General features: G+C 35.4%; 1 protein-coding gene across 1 annotated transcript in view; it reads left to right on the forward strand.

Annotated features, from left to right (window-relative positions):
• Positions 1–21905, forward strand: part of ADGRV1 (adhesion G protein-coupled receptor V1) — a 286915-nt gene that overhangs the window by 70615 nt on the left and 194395 nt on the right. Inside the window, exons 35-53 of the mRNA XM_087761398.1 lie at positions 2351–2481; positions 2754–2853; positions 3948–4127; positions 5683–5846; positions 6399–6492; positions 9198–9276; positions 9891–10029; positions 10538–10679; positions 11110–11372; positions 12959–13134; positions 13844–13968; positions 15122–15288; positions 15371–15514; positions 15990–16097; positions 16590–16842; positions 18392–18514; positions 18720–18942; positions 19442–19646; positions 20640–20786. Coding sequence (XP_087617524.1) covers positions 2351–2481; positions 2754–2853; positions 3948–4127; positions 5683–5846; positions 6399–6492; positions 9198–9276; positions 9891–10029; positions 10538–10679; positions 11110–11372; positions 12959–13134; positions 13844–13968; positions 15122–15288; positions 15371–15514; positions 15990–16097; positions 16590–16842; positions 18392–18514; positions 18720–18942; positions 19442–19646; positions 20640–20786 — 2963 coding nt within the window. The remainder of the gene's footprint in view (positions 1–2350; positions 2482–2753; positions 2854–3947; positions 4128–5682; positions 5847–6398; positions 6493–9197; positions 9277–9890; positions 10030–10537; positions 10680–11109; positions 11373–12958; positions 13135–13843; positions 13969–15121; positions 15289–15370; positions 15515–15989; positions 16098–16589; positions 16843–18391; positions 18515–18719; positions 18943–19441; positions 19647–20639; positions 20787–21905) is intronic.

Raw genomic sequence — 21905 nt, forward strand, 5'->3', positions numbered from 1 at the left:
AAAAAACTTAAAATAGTGACATTAGCCTAATAACACTTTCAATCTTCAAAAATCAATTAGTATTTGTATTAGTGTTTCTTTATGGATAGGGATACCAAAGATTTTGGTAAAGCTGATCAAGAAACATGGGTCAGTAAATAACTACTTGGGGTCTGTAATTATGATGAATCATACTTCAGGTTTCTTCTTAGTGTTTGGATTACAGTGTAACAGGCTTCTGTATCATAGAATGTTTTGACCCAGTCTTCAGTGAAAATCCATTTTATTACATAATGTACTGAAATAAGCTTTGTCTAAATCGTGCCTTCTGCAATGGTACTAAAGTAACCATTCTTCTGTTAAATACTTATTTGTTTGCAATGGATATGCAAAAATCTCAAATAGGATAGAATGGATTTTAGTGCAGTGTTAAACAATATGATTAATTAGCCTCAGGGGAACTTGTAAACTGGTAGTCTATCCTCAGATATCTGACTGTAGAAGCAGAATCCTTGTGATGTCAGTAAATTTTGAATTCTTTTATTCTCTTAGAAGCAACATGGAACAACTTAAGACAAAGATATGAACACTGGTACATCTCCAAGGCTTAACTGAAGTTTGAAATGTCAATGCTGAATAACATACTAATTCTATTTATTTGAAAATGGGTGTATACAGTTCCTGTATTACTTCTTCACAATTTTATGTTTTAATCAGTTATATTAAGGTCTCTTGAAGTTGTTCATATCTCTGTCATTGGTAGCCAATATACATGCATCTCTCTAATATTTCCTTACCAAAAAAAGGACATGTCTAAAAAATGTTCAAATTGTTCCTGCCAGTTTTAGCTATACAATACCGTCCTGTGATATAATATACTAGAACAGCCAGATAGCATCCTAACTTGATGCTCTATAAATTACGTAATCAGAGAGACTAGCTGGGCTTCTCAATTCTCTATGCCATGGAGCAAGAAGCCACATAACACCACATCTTCTCTTTCACTTTCGTAGATGTATCTCAATGTTTCTCAATAGGTTTGCTTCTAAGCGTGTACATAACACAAATCAGAAGATGGAATTATTCCAGATTTTGCAACAGTGAAAAAAAAATCAAGTCAGTTTATAGCAATACTAAGAAAGCCTTTTTCAGTCAGTTGGCGATGGAACTAAGTTTGTCAGATTTCTCTTTCTGCATTACTAAAATATATTTTGACAAATTTTTGCTTAGTTTTGTTCATTCTTTAGTAAGCAAAAGAAATCTCATGTAGCATTATTTCCAAGCACCTCAGTATTATAGATTTCTGCATATTTCATGTCTCTGAAAGCCAATGCAACACTGTACAGACTCGCAACTTAAATTCCGTGCACTTGAAAAATGTTGTTGACATACAGATGCAATACTTACATATTATAAATAAACATCAGTCCTCTAATGTGAATGTATTACATAATATTACTAATTTTACCTGCTGATTTATTTCATATTGATATAACATGTTAATTTTACATACCCATATTTTAAATATTTAATATTATATAAACTATGTAAATTTTATAAATGTATATAAATATTTAATATTATATAAATTATATAAATTTTCTAAATTTTACAAAGATTTCTAAGGACCTTGCTCTTTTTAATTGAAGTGCCCATTGTTAAATGTTATAAATGTGAAAAACACCATAATTACTTCTTGTCGATGCACATTGTCAATTGATACTGATTATCCCAGAAAATATATTTTAAAAAATTATTAAATATTAATGTTTGATTTTTAAATACTTTATTTTTAAAATTATAAACTATTAAATATTCACATTTTCTGGATATTTTCTTTTCTAACACTGATGATATTTGTAAGTTCAAAATCACATAGATGGAACTTACAGGTAGTTACAAGCATTTTTCTGCATGCACTATGTAAAGTCACAAGACACTACAAATGTTAGAAAAGCGTATATTCCTTGCCAGTTAGCTGTTGTAGTAAATCTATTTGTGTTATAGCTGGTACATACAGCATTTACTATTTCATGTAGTTCACAGACAGATATCGCTCTTATGTTTGTGCATGTTTTGATGGGCATTTACTTTCTAAGTTATCCATCTGTACCAGGTTCCCTCATATTTTGATAGTTCTTTCCAGGAGTGAGCTAAAACAAGAAAAACCCAGGACAAAAGAGTTTAGTTTTTTTTGTTTCAGTATTAAGACAAATGTGTTATGTAACTACTGTGAAGCTCACTATTAAAAATATGAATGTCTTTCCAAAAAATTATTTTGACTGTGATGCATGTTTTTGACTTCTCATTTTTATGATTGATACGTAGGAAAGGAAACCCCAAAATATTACATCTTACCCTTTGTTCCTAGGAGAACAACTGCAATTCCATATTGTAAGAACTGCCCCAGGACTGGGAAATGTTACTGTTGAGTGGAAGATAGTTGGGCATAATGTAAAACAAAATTTTGAAAACTATTCTGGAATACTCTTTTTTTCTGAGGTAAGTCCATAAGCAAAGCTAATGGCTACAGGAGAATACTGTAATTAGAACTGAGCTGAGAAAACGAGTGTGCTTTTACAGCAGCCTTTGTTTCTTGGTCTCATTATTTACTTGCTCCCTTACTCTTGCAGTTCTAAACTGGAGGGACTTTATAATTTTTGATACTTCAACTTCACATTTCTTAAAGGTGTTGTTCAAAATACATATGATACAGTGATATCACTTGTATTTTATACAATAATGACTAATCACTTTATGAATAAAATAAATAGGGGGCATTGAATGCAACATTGCATGTTCACTTGCTGGATGACCATATTCCTGAAGAAAAAGAAGAATACCAGATCATCTTATACAACATCAAAACAGAAGGTAATGCAGAACTATAGCCTGCTATATCTTAAAACTACCATTTAATAGTGTAATATTTTCATATGTATTAATCCTTTTTGAAGGTGTGGGACTAAGCATACTGCAACTGGTATAAACTATGGAAAGTTCATTCACATTTTATTGAAACAGGTTTGATACTTATGTATATGTGTGTATCTACATATATATATATATATACATATACATATACATATATATATAAAAGCCCCCACACTCTTTGCAGTTTTCTTTAATTGGTTTTAATCGTGATTTAACTCTGCCTTTTTAATTCAGTGGTTATTTGCATCCCTTTAACTGAATACAAACTTGAGCTTACTAATGTATTCTGGATACAGTTGCCATGAAATAAGGAGATATTTTTATCTTTTAAAGCAATCTTGTCATGCCACAAGCTGACTTTCTGATCTGCCTCTGAATTCAAGGTCAGAGTATTTTATTCTTGCCACTCAAATTATAATGAGAAAAGAGGCATGAAACTGTATCCCTTCTGAAAATACCCTCTGTTAGACTGAAATTGATGTCTAAGCACCAAACTAGCTTGACGTGGATTGTGTTGCTGCTAGGTGCCTTACCAATTTGCCAGAGTCATTTGTTGACTCTTGTAATCCATCAGGATAAGCATAAATTGATACACCAAGAATTATTCATCAAGGCAACACTTGGGAAAGGGAGTAATTTCTTAATGGAATGATTTAGAAGTTGAATATAATTTTAACTTTTGGAGTTAATTCCTGGGAAAATTTTCTCTTTCCTTTTACAATAGAGGAAATTTAAGGAAGTTGATATTTGGCACTCACCCATTAAGTTTTCTCATTTCTTAATAGGTTTTTGTGACTCTATACTTAGTATGCATACAATTTCTGTTGTGATTGTATGTTCCTGTATTTGTTCTAGAATGTAAATATATACACATTTCACACTATCCATAAACTTCAGTGAACGCATAATGCATTTGGTTTAATTTCATTTGCATTGTTACTAACTGTCATTTGAATGTAATAATAACAGTAATATATAAAAAAAAATTAACTGGATAACACTTTATTCACTGTAGTCCATTGATTCTTTTGCAGGAGTTTCTTCTTCAGGTGCTGCTGTTTTGGATAGTCAAGGATATGAAGCTGTTCTGACAGTAGAAGCTAGTGATGAACCACACGGAGTCTTGAATTTTGCTTCCCCCTCCAGGGCAGTTTTAATTCCAGAGGAAAATAAAACAGTTCAGCTTTTTCTTAACAGAGAATTTGGATCTCTAGGTTTGTATAATAACGCCAAGAGAAAGGAAGTTTTGTTTTGGTAATCAATGAAAGCCATGACAGGGAGGCTGGAAATTTTGAAAGATCTTGGGTACAGTTGATATTTTCAGAACTTCTAGGCTTCTTAGTGCATGTTTGGAAACTAAGTTTTAGTTAAAACTGGAGCTATCACCCCCATTTCCACAGCAAGGAGTCTGGGAGCTGTGGTGTAACTAGTTGGGTAATGAGGTACATTAGCTACTAGTTACCCTAATGGGTTACTACTTTTATGTCTAATAAATCTGTTTCAAAGTGTTAGTCTATCCAGAAGAAATAAAAAACATAGGAGAAAAGGAGCTTGTATGGAGTGATTGTTCCCACATATTTCCCCTCTAAACTTTGAGAAGTTGGCAGCTTATGAATGTCCCATGGAAAAAGCTGCATTAAGACCACTGAATTCAGTTTATGTCTCCTCCGAGAATTTCTTATTCCTTTTTAAATCAATTTGTCCTTTAACATCCATAAAATTAAGTTGTACTTAAATCCAGGTTTCAGTAATGTGCTGTGTGCAAAAAATATTTTGTTGTCTTTGTTGCCTGAGGATTTCAACTTATATTGTGAGATAACATGTAATCATTTCCTATTTACCTTTTTAGACTATATTTAGACCTCAGCAATAACCAGTCTTAGTTTCTTTTGTTATATCTGTTTTGAAATGAAGTGACCAGTTACAACAAATATTCAAAATCTGGACATACCACACATTCGTAGAGGCATTTTAATGACATTTCTATGTTTTCCCATTTCTTTTTTAATATCAATCAGTATCTAATTTACTTTTGGAACACTACTCAGGAAACTAATGCTTTAAAATAAGTAGCCATAGTAAATGTAAGATCTCTTACTTTAAAATTAAAGTCCATCATTATTTATTAAAACTAGGATTCTTTTATAATTCATACTTTATTTCATGCAGACTAGCACATGTCATTTTATCTCCAGGATCGCTCTCTTTACATTTGCCACTTGACTTACCCTGGCAGATTAGTGAGACGTGGCTTTATTATAAAAAAAATATGCCTAACTTTTCCCCTTGGTAACTTTTATCAGTGTGTCCCCTAATTTTATTCTTTATTGAAGTCTATGCCAACGTGTGTGGGAAGGAAAATAGATTTATTAAGCTGTATTTCTCAGCCTTTAGAACCTTTCTTAGATATCAGTCATTCCTGAAATATTCTACTACCCTCGGCACCAAACCTGGTATTAATAATAAATTAGATGTCCCAGGTAGTACTTCAGCAGTGCAATATTTGCGGTCCACAGCACCTCAAATATCTGAATACATTTGGTCCTAATGCTTTTTGAGTCCTCTGATGTTGGACAAATCACCAAAGGCTGGACTGAAACATTAAAAACAATAACAAAGTTGCATTGGCTCCAGATTAATCTTTTAATCCTTCTGTTTTGCAGTTAGTCTTTTCATTTTCTGGATGAGCATTCGATCTCTTTTATTTATCTATTCCAATGAGCATTACATAAGAATTGAAAAAAATTACTTTTTTGTCAAATTAAACAGGTGTTATCAATGTTACGTATGCCACAGTTCCAGGATTGCCCACCTTAAGTAATCAGACAGAAGGGACCTTGGCTGAACCAGGAGCAGATTATATAGCTGTTTCTGGCTCACTGATTTTGGAAGAAGGAGAAACATCAGCTGCCATAAATATTACTATTTTAGAGGTAAACTCTAAACCCTTTTGTTCTATACTGATCTGTATGACATCAGAAGAGGACCCTAAAGCTTGTAACCTATATATTACTTGAAGCTATATATTTCATTGTCATTGAGAAAGATGGTTTTTATCTTAATGTTAAAATCACAGGAGGACAAATAATAACAGAAAGCAGCTCTACCTATGCCTAAATGAAATTTAGCTGTCTCATTAAGACTTTACTATCTGGTATTCAGAACAGTGTAATCCATTGCTTGCTACAGGCTCTTACTTTCTCAGTGGTTGGTGTTTATACCTTTAAAATTGGCAGAAATTTTTTCACAAGAATAGTTTAGTGTCGTCACAGAGTCTTTTTCATGAAATATAATATCTTACTTCATAATTCATTCAAGATAATCAATTTTACACCCAATAAAAGTATTTCAGGAAAATGGAAAAATAAGTTATTTCTAGTGTTGCTATAATATTAGAGAATTCTAGTGTGCTGCTTTTTTGTGAATTCTGTGACAGTTTCTTAAAGGAAAATGAAAAGAGGATGAAAAGAATTTGTGTTTTACAGGATGATGTACCAGAGGTGCAAGAATTCTTCTTGGTTAATTTAACTTCAGTGGAACTCATCATGAACCATTCAACTTCATCCCCACCTAGGCTGGGTAAAACAACTTTTGCAGAATTATCTTTGGGTTTCCTTTTATATGAATTGCATGCGGATTATATTACTCTGGCATATTATCGTTATTCCACTTACTTGCTAACTATGCCAATATGAGACAGAGTATTCTGAAAGAAACATTGTAGAATATCAAACATATTCATTATTACACTTGCTTCTTTTTTAGGCTCTGTAAAAATTACAAGGCAATTTTCATAGAGGAGTTAGTAATTAACAGTTTGAGAGCACAATTATTTGAACAGTTTTATCGGCAGTGCCTTAATATGATTTTCATTTACAAAGTTCATAATGGAAACAAAAATGTAAAAAAAAAATTACTTTATGTGATTACTTTGTTCACTCTTTTAAAACTCTCTTTTCATTATTCTTTATCAGATTTACTTTTAGGAGTCAAGTTCTATGGTTTTCCTACTCTTCCAACGAGCTTCATTTATCATTTGCTTAGTTAACTCCTCATTCTGCTTCTGAATTCAGTAGCGTAGCTGCCATTGGCTTTAAGGGCAGTTGGATTATCCTGTGGTACTAAAGACTAGTTATATTGATTATTTCTAAAATCTTCTTTGACTCTTTTCCCTTTTCTTTGCATGCCTATAGAAGTGACTGAGTTAATTCGTTACAGATTGAAAGGTAACATACAAGACTCATTGCTGATTTGTAGAGACTGAGCTGTGACTAGTTGAGTCTAAAATCTAAAGCATAAAAAGAGTAACATATGAGGACAAAGGATTCTTCTGAACCAAATTGTGCTGAGTGTTCTATAGTCTCAACTTTTGTTGTAAGTTGTTGGCAGTCTCCTTGAGTCGTGACCATTGAACCCTGCTGTGATATCTGCATTGTTTTAAACGTGCTTAGGCTGAACAGATAATAGTTTTAACCCATGAGGCAAAAATTTGTCCTCACTGTAAAATCTCACTACAAATTCTGTTATCAGACTATTTTCTAATCTTGTTTTCCCTGTTGTTGTTGTTCCCTGTGTTTTGATTTGTTATGATTGATAATTTAAATCCTTGTTGGTGCAATGCATTTGTTTAGGATTTCTAGCAATCCCATACCCTATACAAGATATTTGAAGTATTTCTAGGACGTGTCTAATATCAAGAGAGATGGGTGTTCTGCACATGATACAGGCATATGCAATCCTACACATCCGGAATATATTGTATATGCTGTTCCTGTCACGGCCATGTGCGTGCAGTATGTGGAGTAAGTCTGGTATGTCTGTGATGCAGAGTTGAACACACTGAACTTAATTTCTGATCTGAGGCTTCACTGATAAGGAGCAGAAACAGCAAGCATAAAGACAGTTCTGTTGTCTTCTCCATGTTGCTCCCATCTTCTAGAGGAGATGGAAGAAAGAGCCTGACTCAAATACAAAAGCACAAGGAATTAGAAAAAGGGAAAATGATCAACAGCTGAGACTGATGAAAGAAAAAGAAATAAACTTAATGGACACAAGAAAGAGCTAAGCTGGGGGAGGGGGGCAAGGGGGCATCGGGGGGGAGAAGGATGCCAGACATGAAATAAGAGGTTTGATGTTGAAAACAAAGTATTATAGATCCTGGGTGAACTGATCTGACCATGACACGACAAGGGAAAATGCGGGTTAGGAGTGAAGCTGAAAGGTCGGTAACGCTAGCACTCCCTCTAAACCTCAATAACATTTCTGCTGTTTGTGTAGAGGTTTTGCAGGTACTGCTGATCTTCATTGCTACCTCATAGTGACAGGTTTGGATTCATAGCAATGACCTTTTACTTTTGTTCAGTATTATCTGAATTGATAGAAATCTTTCCTATGTATCTAAATATAGTATATTTACTACAGATTCAGTGGAGTCAGTTTGGTTGTAGAAACTGTCATTCTTTTCTTCATTTCTTTTTAAGTTTTTTTAAAAGTAAGTTGAAGTACATGAAGGTAGTCATGTGGTTCTGTTGTCTGAACAAATTAAGGCACTGTTTTCTCAGAAGAATCAAATACTGACTGTCAAGTTCTGGTCCCTGAAATTAGTGGACATTTCTGGCATTAATCTATCATTCAGTATTTTCACAGTGCAATACATACAATAATCTTTCAGAGTTATTGTGAAGATACATATGTCTTTATGGAGCAGTAGAATGTTACAGTACATAAACAGCCTCCAAAGCAATTAATAATTCCGTGTTTGTAGCAGAATCTGAGTGTGTGCAAGTAAGGTTTATGATCAGGCACTGAAACATGAATAGGAGATGAAATACTGGATCATTTATTATTCTTTCTTACTCATTTTCCCTCCCATATTCAGAATGGCACAGTCTGAAAATGTTGAATGTCATCATAATAAACACACACAACGAAGATAAATTAAGATTCCATGACAAATCCTGCTTTTGGTATTTCCTAATTTTTCTGTGCTGTGTTTTGCTTTCTGAATTTTCTTTAGTCTTTTTTGTATGCATTATTTAATGTAAGAGTGGTAATCCAAGGCACTGTGTTGCAGTTTTAATAGTAAGGTAGCAAAGACAGGTTTTCTTTGAGCCTTTCCAATTATCTTGACCCCTACCACTTTCTCCTCCACATTTTGGAAACAGAAATTATGTATTTCTTCTACAAAATTAGTAGAGATTTAAGAAATACTTCTATTATTCTTGAAAATCATGAAAATGGACTTTATTGTTCTTTCATTTTTGTCCTTCTGTTTTCCATTTTAGATGTGGAAGGTTTAGCTTCTCAAATTATTATTGATTCTAATGATGGAGTAAGCGGAGTAATTGAATGGGAAAGTACCAAGTAAGTCTTGTCTCCCTGAAGAACTCACTGTGTCAGTTAGTGGTTGGGGTTGCCCAATTATTTTCATTTTCAGTTAACAGTAAAACTGCTATTAAAAACAGGGCCAGATCTTTGAGATGGCAAAGCATCATGTAAGATAATTCCCACACTGAAACCCAACATTTACAGTATGTTTACTCAGAAATCTTTTGCTGCTATATACTTAATTTCGCTGCTGTCCTTTTATAATGTGAACTTGCATCACTCCCCCAGCCTCCATCCAGTGTTCCAGCCTCTGCATCCATGTAAGCATACAAACTGGCATCTCCTAGATCTTTTTCTCTGACTAATTTCCAGGACATAGGAAGAAGGCATGCATGAACATAGACAGGCTTAATCTGCCACTAATAAACAGGGAAAAAAGGACAACCTCCTATAGCTTAATTCCACTTAGATAAGAAACAAAAGTAAAAAAGTTGTATTAGACAATTGTAATGATGCTGATACTGTAATGATACCTTTTTTGTATAAAGCAGAGGGAATCATTTGAAGTGAAAATCTAACAACTATCTACCATCTTATTCAAAAGAACATGCTCAGTAAGCACTGAGAATTTTTCTTGCATTTTGTTTTAGTTTTGAAGTTAATGAATCTCACTGGAATCTGACAATAATGGCATACCGAAACAGAGGATCATATGGCAATGTGTCTGTATTTTTTTACGCTCAAAATTTGGAAGCACAGCTGGGTTTGGATTTTAATGTGACCTCAAGGGTAAGAAGCAAATTCTAACTCTAGTACTTGTCATTCCTTCAGCTTCCTCAAAAGAATGTCTTTTTGTTTGTTATGCAGAATGATCAGTAGCGCAGCTAGATTTTTTCAACTTGTTTCTATTGCTTTGGTCATCTGAATAGAATGAGATAAAATTAGTTATTTTATTTTACTGTTTCTTTCTTTTTAAATACTGAAGTATTTTTAAAGATAAGACACATTGCAAACTTTCAAACATCTATCTCAAATACAATTTTGCTTAGACAAGAGCATGTAAGGTTTCATATTTTTACAAGAGAACTTTCAAAATAAATTGCTCTTGCTTGTCCTCATTCTGCAATGTGCTGAGCTTTTTTACTTCTGCTTCAATCAAATTATAAGGGACATAGAGATTATAGCTATTCTTGCCTCCTCTTCCTTCCTATTTAAGCCAATTCTGTTTACCTTAGTTGAAAAATTCTGTGTTTTAACAGCTGTTAACTATTCAAAGCTTTCTGTGTTTCAATGCTAGACTCTTTTTTTTGCTGATGGAGAAAGGAATAAGTCTGTTGTTGTTATGATTTTTGATGATGATATTCCTGAAGGTGATGAGAAGTTCCAGTTAATTTTGACAAATCCCTCTCTGGGGCTGGAATTAGGGGAGAACACAACAGGTAAAACTTAGTTTTGATGTTCTCATTCTTTGGAATTGTATGGCAATCATTTTAATTTCATTCCTCTGAATAATCATATTTAAGAAAACACCATTGCCCTGCTGTGATAGATCTTTATACTCCTTTGGAAAGTTCTTAAACATTCCTATGAAATCTATGGAACTAACAAGATAATATGTAAAATAAGGAATCAAAAAGTATGAAAGTGAGCTTTTTCATAGGAGAGTCTAGATTCTTCCTGTCTAGAAATCTTCCTAGATAAAGTGAAATACTTACATATTCTCTTCAAGTAATATCATGGATATAAAAGCATTATATATACACTAAAGGAAGAATGGATTTGTGTTTATATGTATTTTATTTGTAGATATGTACAATTATATTTTACTATGTTAATTAAAGAATATTTCCATTATTTATTTCTCAAAAGCCACAATTACTATACTTGCCAATGATGATGGCCATGGAGTTTTGTCATTCAATAACAGCGATCACTTCTTCCTAAGAGAACAAACAGCTCTCCATTTGATGGAAAGTGTTGCAGTATTAAATATCATTAGAGAACCTCCTCAGGGGATATATGGCACTGTGACTGTTCAGTATCTTGTAAGTGAAATTAATTCTTCAGAGGCATCAGTGGATTTGACCCCTTCTCAAGGATATGTTGTGCTGGAAGAGGGAGTCAGATTCAAGGTAATGTGATAGTTACTACCACAGAAGTGAAGAAAGCTTTTTTTGAAACTGTTGGAAAGATTTCAGAAATGTCTGTGTTTTTTCTTGTATTTATTTTTGTCTTATGTTTTCCTTCATTCTCAGAGCAAATTGAGTCGTGGGAGTGCATAAAAATTAAATGTGCTCTTCTGTAGACATTACTCTCTTTGTAATAGTTGAGGTAAATTGAAAACAGTATAATGGGTATAGCATGTTTATGTATGCATAAGAACATGTCTTTGTATGTATTCAGCATGTAGCTGAAACACAAACTTTGAAATGAAGTGATAATTTATAAGCATAAATAGTTAAGGTTGACTTAAAAACCCTATTCTGTAATGTGATACTTCAGCTGGTCTGAACTGAACAGAGAATGCTGCAACAAATGCAAAAAGTGAACAGCTCTCAGAGTCTTAGGAATAGAAAATGACTTATTCTTCTGGGATTATTAAGTTTACTACCTCTATACTGTCCCCACAAGAATGTCAGCTAGAAGATGAGCTAGCTTAAGTCTGTGAAATCCTGACCCTTCTGAAGTTTAATGACAGTTTGATTTTTTTTTTTTTTTAATTTTATTTTTTGTCAGTGAAGCTAAGGTCAGTAACAGGTTAGTACATTATGGCTAGTGGGGTAGAACCTGAAACAAACCTTTCTGGAAACGCTGGTTTTCAATTTCTGAACCTTAAATGCATTTGGAACCGCAATGCTGGCCAGTATAGCAGATCTGTGGGAAGTCAAGACTTCTTAAAACAGTCTCTGAATATGGTTTATTGCAGAAGTAGATGGGAATCTGAAAGGTTGTAAGCTCCAGTTTAGTTCCAGATCCATCATTACTAACTTTTTTTTCGCTAACAAAGCTATGTGTACCTCTGTAACTTTTGCCTGTTTGGGTAGTAGGAAGGATGACAGTGAGCCCCAAATGATAGTGAAGACACCTACCTCCTTCCAGATAGTTCTCTACTAATTTGAGACCACCTTGAGAGGATTCTATTCTTATCCACAGTGGCGCAGTAGAGGGAAAGAAGCATCAAGAAGAGAGAGAGTATTTCAAATATCCCTCTATTCTTGCCTTTTTTCCTTCTTTCTTCCCAGCACCAGTAGTGGAATTACCCTATTGTCCTGGAGCTAGTTTAGTTGCCAACTAAAGTAAATTAAAACCAACTTGACTAAACTGTATTAGGGGATCAGGTAGCTATACAGGAACTACAAGGAATTTCCAAGGAACGTGTGGAATGAGTAGAGAACCAAAGTGTGAAAAAAGGATCAAAAACTATTACATTTCAGAGGGTCTTAGGATGAGAGGAGAAAAAAGGAGAAGGAAAAAAAAAAGTGGATATGCTCATCTTAGTGTTACACCAATGGGGATCACCAGATGGATGACTTTAGAACCTCAGCCTGAACCATCCTTGCCTCACTTCTGTCCTTTCCAGTTTCAAGAGCTGCTATTCTCCTGCCGTGCTATCCAAAGGTGTACAGTGAAAGAATAGAAACAGTAGCATGGTCTGATAGGGTTGTGTCATCATTAGCTGTCAAGTCTCAACAACTTTCTGTGCTTGTTTTCTTGTCAGACACTGCATATTTCTGCGATATTGGATGAAGAACCAGAAATGGATGAGCACTTTATTGTCACCTTGTTCAGTCCAACTGGAGGAGCCAGACTAGGCACAAGAGTGCAAACTATGATTACAGTATTACAGAACCAGGCTCCACTAGGGCTTTTCAGCATCTATCCAGTTACAAATAGGTACTAAACAATGATTCAGTTAAAAGGAGATTTTTCGTATTCAGTAGAGATGGTATCTCTCTACAATTTTGTTTTTGATGAATCCCTTTAAAGAAATTCAGCAATCCAATTGTAAAACATTTGTAATTTTTAAAAGTACACTACCTGTCAAATACTATTACTGCTACACAAAAGAACAGAAAAACACTTAAAATGGACTATTCATCATTAGAAATGTCAATTTCTCTATGGATTTTTTCATAAAACAGTACTTCATTAGTCCCTAAACATTCCACTAATAGTAATCCATGTTAAGAGCTCCAAACCTCAGATCAGTGCCCAGGGAGTCATACATTTTATAATTTATTTTTGTTTTTAAGCTTGTGTAAAATACACTTTCACTCAGGGCTGTTTTTCAGAAGCAAATGAACTATATGGAATGACATTTTCAAAAATCATTCAGCTTAAACCGTACAGCTGGTGTGCTAAATTTCAGGCTGGTTTAAGATTTTGTTGAATTTTCTGTGATTTTGCCAGGGTCTTGTAGTAAGAAACATTGGACAACCTTAATTAATGTAGTTATCAGTCTGTCAGATAGCAAAACCAGTTATTAATATTTTCTTTTTACTTCTGTTGTATATTCTGCACTGGCATTGTAATGTAAGAATCTTATTCGTATACTATAAAAATAATACATTTTTTTCTTTATTTTCACAATTCTTACATTTAGGACAAATTTCCTCATAATTGAAGAAGCCAACACTACAGTTTATTTGAAAGTTTCACGGAGTAATGGGCTCAACGGGTCTGTGAGTGTTGAGTGGGAGACATTGTCGGATACTGCATTTGGCATCAGTATGTTCACTTTCTCTGGAGTGTCCACTGCTTTTGTCAGAGTGGAGATAGCAAGAGACTAGCCAAACATACAAGAGATATAACTTTGGAATGTAAATTCAAGTATTCAGACTTGATCACATTAATTAATATTTTTCTGAGCATGTCAAAATTCATTGAAGAGCTTAGCTGCTTAGGTGTCAGCTTGTCACCAGCCACTTCTGCCAGAGTTTCAGTAATGTATATTGCCCTCCTTACTGCTTATATGAACGTTATTGTCACTAGACTTTTGTTTAATAAAATCTGTTCTTTACTACTTGTAACTTTGGATTTTTCTAACAAGAGTATGAGACACACTTTACAAAAACCTGACATAGCCTTAGTCTGAAAAAACGCCACCACATGTTTTCTGTCATATCTCCCAGTCTGCCTGCTGAGATGCATTTGTGGGACCCTCAGGCTGTACTTTCATGAACACTTTAATCTGGTCCAAGTTAGCACTGCCATTGAAGGAAACCATCCTTCCATCTCTGCCCACTTGTTCCATTTCTGTGCTAAGCATTTTTTATTCCAGTACTGATATGTGTATAGCTGCTCACTAATCCAGGCTGAAACTAACAAGGCAAAAAAGGAAATGTCTGATTTTGAACATGAATGAGTACCCTGTCTGGCTCAGCAGCTCGTCTAGCCTATGTGTGGGACTGGGAGTTTAGCTCTTGGAGTTTAGTTCTGACAACGCAGTGCTTTTTTCTGTAAGCCAGTCGAGTGGCTTAGGCAGTTTAAGAATCTTAGTGCCATGACTGCTTGTTGTGATGTGGCGGCGAAGGAAGACAAACACATACATTTTGTAGTTTCTTTGTTATTTTTTTCACTACTTTCTATCTAGCTAATTTTCTCACTAGCTAAATTCCAAACTGAATCATTCTGAATCAGACTCAAATTGCCTATGCATCTTCCATATGTAATTGTAATATATGAAGAATACATTTATTGCTTGACTCTCATTACATCCTCAGTACTAAAACAGTTCCATGCATTTACATACACTTATACCAACTATTTAGATACAACTTCAACATTTCTGGTACTAGGTCTGGTTTTGGCAAGTAAATTATGAAAATGGCGTTGAAAAAGACCTCAAGAATGAATAGTATTTTCTTTTGCTATATTGCAGGGGGTAGTATCAGTGTCCTGTCTGTCTTGCAAAGTTTTGTGGAAGAATCAGCATCTAGCTGGTGTTTCTTTACATCAGGAGAAATCCTGTATGGTGTTCTGTTGCGTACGCCTCCAGCTACATTTTCTACTGTTTACCAGTGGAAAGGAGTTTTTGTTCCTGTCGAGGTAAATGTCTGCTTGCAAACACCAAGCGTGCTACTTAATAAAGCATTTAAGTCTCAATTTTACTTTTTTATTCCTCTCTCAGAATTTCAGTATGTGGAATCCTAAGAGCTGTGTGTCTTTCCAAATCCGTGCCTCTCCCTACCTTGTGATTACTCATGGAGCAGCCAGGCAAGGAGCTTCCAACAACAGTGTGTATGCATTCATGCCTGAACGCAGACTGTTGAAGGTAAATCTGTTTTACTTACAAAACCATAAAATAATGGGGTTGGAAAGGACCTCAGGAGGTCCCCCAGTCCAGCCATGTTTTAGAAAAAAGCACTCTGTGCTCAGCTAGTTTGGTGCCCTAACACTCTGCATGACTTCAGTGATGTAAGTTTTTGCAGCTGCTTGTCTACTCTGTTTTTATATTTGTATTTTGGGGGTGGGTGAAAATGACCTGGGAAGTGAGGAAAGAAATTATGGAGCAATCAAGTCATAGAACATTTTCTGAAAAATGTATAATAACGTATATTAATTTTGTAAATTTGCCCTACATATATAGACATATCTTTAAAATTGTAAAATTACATATATGTAATTTTATATGTTTTATGTCTAGTTTTATATGTAATTTTGCAATTTTTAAAAATACTTGTATATATGTATAAACTTGTCACTTGAAGTGACTTCCAAACACCATTTTTGTCATATTTCCTTCACAGATACAGACTCTCTCTATTCTGGATACCAGACATGTGAAACATTTTGCTGTGGATGAAGAAGACTATTTGATTTTTGTGAGTCACACAACCAGTTCCAGTTCCATCCAGGTTAGAATACACTTGTCTTCCCTGGCTTTGATGTGGGTAGTTTGATTAGTTTTGAGTTTGAAATATGAAGGGATAATAAAAAACCATAAGTATATATTTCTGAAAAATTACTTGCATTTCTATTACAGGTTTATAAGACTTAAAAGTGTAGACTCGTTTAAATATAGCAATACTCTCTACATTTACCTATCATTTACATATAGTTTGATTTTATTGCTAGTGTTACATCTGTTTTGAAATCTAGCATGTTAAACACCTATAAGAACAGATATAGGTTCTGACCGTAAACCTATTCATCTGAAGAACAGGCACAGATGCTTGCAGTAAGGTAGTTACTTACCAGTGTGCTTCTACCTAATGTAGGGTCCACCTTAGAAATGAGGAATTCAGTTCACTATAAATCTTCCCAGTTTTTCATAATGACACTTAATTTCTTTTCTCTTGGTGCTAATTATGAATATATAATGAACAAAATATTTCATATTTCCACAGGTTTTCCAGTGGAATAAAGATATATTTGTGCTGCATCATCAACTTCCACTTTACAGAGCTCTGAACATAGCCTTGTTTCCTAGAGGAGGCGTTATGTACCTATTAGTTTCTTTGTCAAATACCAGCCAGAACATGCTCTTGTACCAGTGGTTGAATAATGAGTTTAGGAATCTTCATCAATTACCAACAAAAGAAGTAAAACATATGGAGGCCTGGATTTCTGGATCTGATATCTATTTAATTATTGCAAAAGGTATTTAGGGGAAAACAAACACTGAATTTGCTAAGTATATACTGGCTTGTTTGGTAGTAAAGGCATGTGGAGTAAAGGAGTTTAGATAGGGATTAAACTATTACGGGGCAGTGACAATTCACTGATAAGCATTTTATCAAAGTAATCTGTTTTGTCCCTCAGAAAATAAAAGCATGGCGTTTGTTCTCAAATACTTAGGAAACTAATGAAATATTTTCCCAAGAACAACAGGAAATAAGAACTCTATTCATCTAGCTGCTGATTGCACCCTTTTTAAGCTTTTCTGAGCTTTGTGATATGCAAAGATCATTGGTCAGCAAATCATAGAATCAAGAATCATAATAGAATAGTTTGGGTTGGAAGGGACCTTTAAAGGTCATCTAGTCCACCCCCCCTGCAATGAGTAAGGACATCTTCAACTAGATCAGGTTGCTCAGAGCCCCATCCAGCCTGTCCTTGAATGTTTCCAAGGATGGGGCATCTACCACCTCTCTGGGCAACCCGTTCCAGTGTTTCACCACCCTCATTGTAAAAAATTTCTTCCTTATATCTAGTCTGAATCTACCCTCTTTTAGTTTAAAACCATTACCCCTTGTCCTATCGCAACAGGCCCTGCTAAAAAGTTTGTCCCCATCTTTCTTATAAGTACTTCTTTAAGTACTGGAAGGCTACAATAAGGTCTCCTTGGAGCCTTCTCTTCTCCAGGCTGAACAACCCCAGCTCTCTCAGCCTTTCCTCACAGCAGAGGTGTTCCAGCCCTCTGATGATTTTCAGGCCCTTCTCTGGACCCGCTCCAACAGGTCCATGTCCTTCCTGTACTGAGGACTCCCAGAGCTGGACGCAGTACTACAGGTGGGGTCTCCCCAGAGCAGAGTAGAGGGGCAGAATCACCTCCCTAGACCTGTTGGCCGTGCTTCTTTTGATGCAGCCCAGGATACGGTTGGCTTTCTGGGCTGCGAGTGCACATTGCCGGCTCATGTCCAGCTTTTCATACCCGAGTACCCCAAGTGCTTCTCGGCAGGGCTGCTCTCAATCCCTTCATCCCCCAGCTTGTACTGATACCAGGGATTGCCCCGACCCAGGTGCAGGACCCTGCACTTGTCCTTGTTGAACTTCATGATGTTCACACAGGCCCACCTCTCCGGCCTGTCCAGGTCCCTCTGGATGGGAACTGTACACAAAGTACATGTGTTTCTTATTACAAGTATGACATTTCAGGCATTGTTGTATGACTGCATCCCTATGGCTACTGAAAAGTTTATGTTGCAGTACATAGGTTTCTTTGTAATTGGCTGTTGTCTACTGGCAATCTTAATGTTCTTATATGTGAATGTGTGCAGAAAAGCTCTTAAATGATGTCAGTGAATGAATCATCCCATGGAGATCAGTCATACTACGGAGTTATGCACCAAGTAAAAAGGAAAATATGATACTTGGTCTCACTTCATAATTAAAGCTGCCAAACTCTGCCTTTTGAATGGCCACCAGTGTGTGATTTAACTAACAGGCAGCAAAATAATGTAAGTTTTGTAATTTTGCTCCTTTGTAGAATCTGGAAATTCTTCCGAAATTTTCATCTGGGAGACAGGGCAGTCTACCTTTAGACACTTTCAGTCTCTTCCAGTCTGCGCTCTAAGAAACATCCATGTTTTCATGCCTCCTTCAGGTTTAGGTAAGATTTAAATGACAATATTTATTCAAATCCTAGTTTGTAATGCTGGAATTGCAGAAATATATGTGCTCATTTTTTCATATTATTTATCAGACTTTAAAAGTTACTATAATCATTGTGCTACCAAGGGCATTTCTGGCATTACAAGGAGAACTTTTAAATATATCACTGAATATTTCTTTTTTCTCCTCCTTGCTCAATGTAGTTCACATCCTCCTATCTGGTAAGGACACGACAGCACTGTATTCTTGGAACTCAGAAAGCAACCAGTTTTCTGTAATGCTGGAAGCCCCATATGTGGATCATATCACTTCAGCTACTGCAACATCTCTTAACTCCAGCAAGACCTTGATTGCTCTGTCTGTAGAGCCCAACTGCCAGATTTATGAGCTGACCACTATCTCCAACCAGTCAGATTTTATACCTAGGTAGTTTGTTTTTTGTTTTATATAACTTTCTCCCAGCTCTTGCATTTCTTTTTCTGTGATACTGTTTTTGTTACAGTGGAGAGCGTTATATACTTCTGTGTGTGATGTGCTTATTAACACTAAGGAGAAATTTTCACAGGTAGGTTTAAGGTAACCTGAAGTCAAACAGTCTCACAACTGGCTTTAAAACATGGCAAGAAAGCGCTTGCAGTTATGACTTGATTTTTGTAAAGCTTTTATTTAGGATAAATTAAATTACTTTAATAATTAATTTCAGTTACTCTATGATCTATTGTAATTTAAAAAAACAAAAATCAAAAAACCAAAAACCAACACAAAACCCACAACCTTTAAACCTCGGTTACTTCCTCAGGAATATAAGCAATAATTCCAACTCCAAAAATGCTCGTTAAATTTACAGCAGTGCTTTCAACGTTCCATTAACGTTCCTGAGCTATCCTCAGTTTATAATTATTTGATGTGTGTGTTTTTATGCTAGTTCAGGTGAATTGATATTTGAGCCTGGGGACAGGGAAGCTGTGATAGCAGTCAATATCCTGGATGACATCATACCAGAGGAGGAAGAATGCTTCAAAGTGTTGTTGAAAAACCCTAAGGGAGGTGCAGAGATTGGTGTTCATGGTTTTGTTAACATAATTATTCCTTCCAATGACAATGCCTACGGAGTCATTGCATTTGCTCAGGTAAAACTTCTAAGGTAAATCATTAAAATATGTATAAATAATTTCTGAATACTGTAACACAAACATGCTAAAACTATAAACTGGAGCATGTGACAGGATTGTTTTTCTAAAGTCTTGTAGCAACCTGAGTAAGAAGCTTTTTAACAGCCATTTAGCATTGCTATGTGATTATGTAGAACAAAAGGTGATAAATCAGTTCCACTGTCTGTCCCTATTGTGAGATTTTTATAATCCCCTTACATTTAGATGAACACATTAGTTAATCAGCTTGGTTTTGCAACAACCTAAAAATTCAATTTTCAGGTGACATATATGATATCATCATAGAGTCGCTACTGGTTGGTTAATCAAGTAAACAAGTCTAAAGATCCTTTTCCACTGAAAAAGATACTAATTGTGTTATGTCACAAGATGACCCAGTCTGCCAGAACAAAATAATTTCTTTGGAAAAAATGTCAGACTGAAGGTATTATTTGGATTGGTTAATTCTTAAATCATCAAACGCTGTAGAAGTTATCTAGACAGGTATATAGTAAATGCATTCTGAAGGTATAAAACACAGAAGAGTCATTACTGAAATGAAACATTGGATCTGGACTTGTGTGAGGAGGCTGAATAAAAGTAAAGTAACAGCAGTCAAAATATGTTTGTCTTGAAGGTCCACTTGTTATCTGCTTCATACAATTTGGACATAAAATACTGTGCTTAAAAAAAAAACAAACAAAAAACCCAAACACAAGCCATTGGGTTTTTTGCCTTAGGATAAAGAGGCCTGACATTTTAAATTCTTACCTTCATGAAACCTGGGAGTATTGGGTACCTCTGAAAACTAGGGCATATAAATTTAATCAATGAACATGTATTTAGCTACTTAATAGTAGATTAACTTACTGATGCCCAATGTCACTGGCCCCCATTGAATACCCAGATCCCTAAAGAAACTTTTCTTTATAAGAAAATAATGTTATGGTTCTGCTACTTTATGTTTTCCAGAGTTCTTTATTTAAGCAAGTTGAAGAAATGGAACAGGACAACTTAATCACCTTGAATATTGAACGTTTAATAGGAACATATGGACGAGTTACAGTAGCGTGGATTGCTAATGGGAGCATAAGTGATGTATTTCCAGCTTCAGGAATGGTAGGTAATAACATCACTGATATTAAGGAAGCACTGACTGTATTGTCTCGGACAACAGGTGCAGATGTACTGGGGGAGAAGGATAGTACATGTTAGATTGCCCCACTCTTCTGTTAATTCCTGCTTCCTGATTCTTTCCTGTGATTGTGGCAGTTTGCACTTCTGTCTGGCAAGTGATACCACAGCATCACTCTCGCTCTTCTAGAACGAGAGATTACAAAGCTGTCCAGGCACTAGAAATGAGTATCTGTAGTATCCTGTTGCCATCTTCCTTTCTTCCTGCTGAGAGATCCAGCTACTGTGTCAAATCATTTGCATAGGTGGGTATCTGTGAGTGTTTGCTCTTTATCCTGACCTTGTCAATATAACTGAGAGCTTCAGTGGCCCAGGAGAATATCACAAGTCCCAGTTTTCTCTGTTTCTGAGACTGTTTAGATTTCCAGCCATGTTAAAATCCCGTGTTTCCTGCTAGCCAAAGCTCTTGGTATGCCTTAGGACCGACACACGCCAGGTTCTTTAAGTCAAGGGCCTCCACCTCGTGGCCGTCTGTAGAAGGCACAAAGCTCTATGGGCTTTGAGGCTGTAGAGCTGTAGCACAAGCCACAGCTGAGGGAAGAAAGGGCCAAAAGACTGTAGAAAAAACTTTACACCTGGAAATAATAAGTCTGAAGCAAGATCAATGGAGGGGAAATCAAGGACGCCAAAACAATAATTCTGAAATTATTAAAGTACTCCTTGAGCATTCCAGATGGATGCTACATGATTTCCCTGCATACATTTGCAGGTAGGAAAAGACAGAAAGGTAAAGTAAAGGTATAATGTTGTTCACTGGAAATTTCTGTTTATCCTTCAGTGTAGGTGTAGCCTAAGTGTTTATAGACGTGTCTTTCTTGTTGAGAGAGACCTAAGCAAGTGGCTAGACCTTTGAATTTAAAAATAGGAAGAATATAGATAGACAAAGCATTTCTCAAGAATTTTATCTGGAAAAAAAAATTTAACAAGACTGTTGACTAGACATTTATTCAATTAGCAGGGATTTTGATATATATTATATGTTCATAATATTTTTGACATATTTATATGTGATGGGTTGGCCTTGGCTGGCAGCCAAACCCCCAC

Source organism: Nipponia nippon, unplaced genomic scaffold (assembly GCF_047370975.1).
Source record: "Nipponia nippon isolate SJK-2023a ecotype South Korea unplaced genomic scaffold, ASM4737097v1 scaffold_24, whole genome shotgun sequence".
Taxonomy (NCBI): domain Eukaryota; kingdom Metazoa; phylum Chordata; class Aves; order Pelecaniformes; family Threskiornithidae; genus Nipponia; species Nipponia nippon.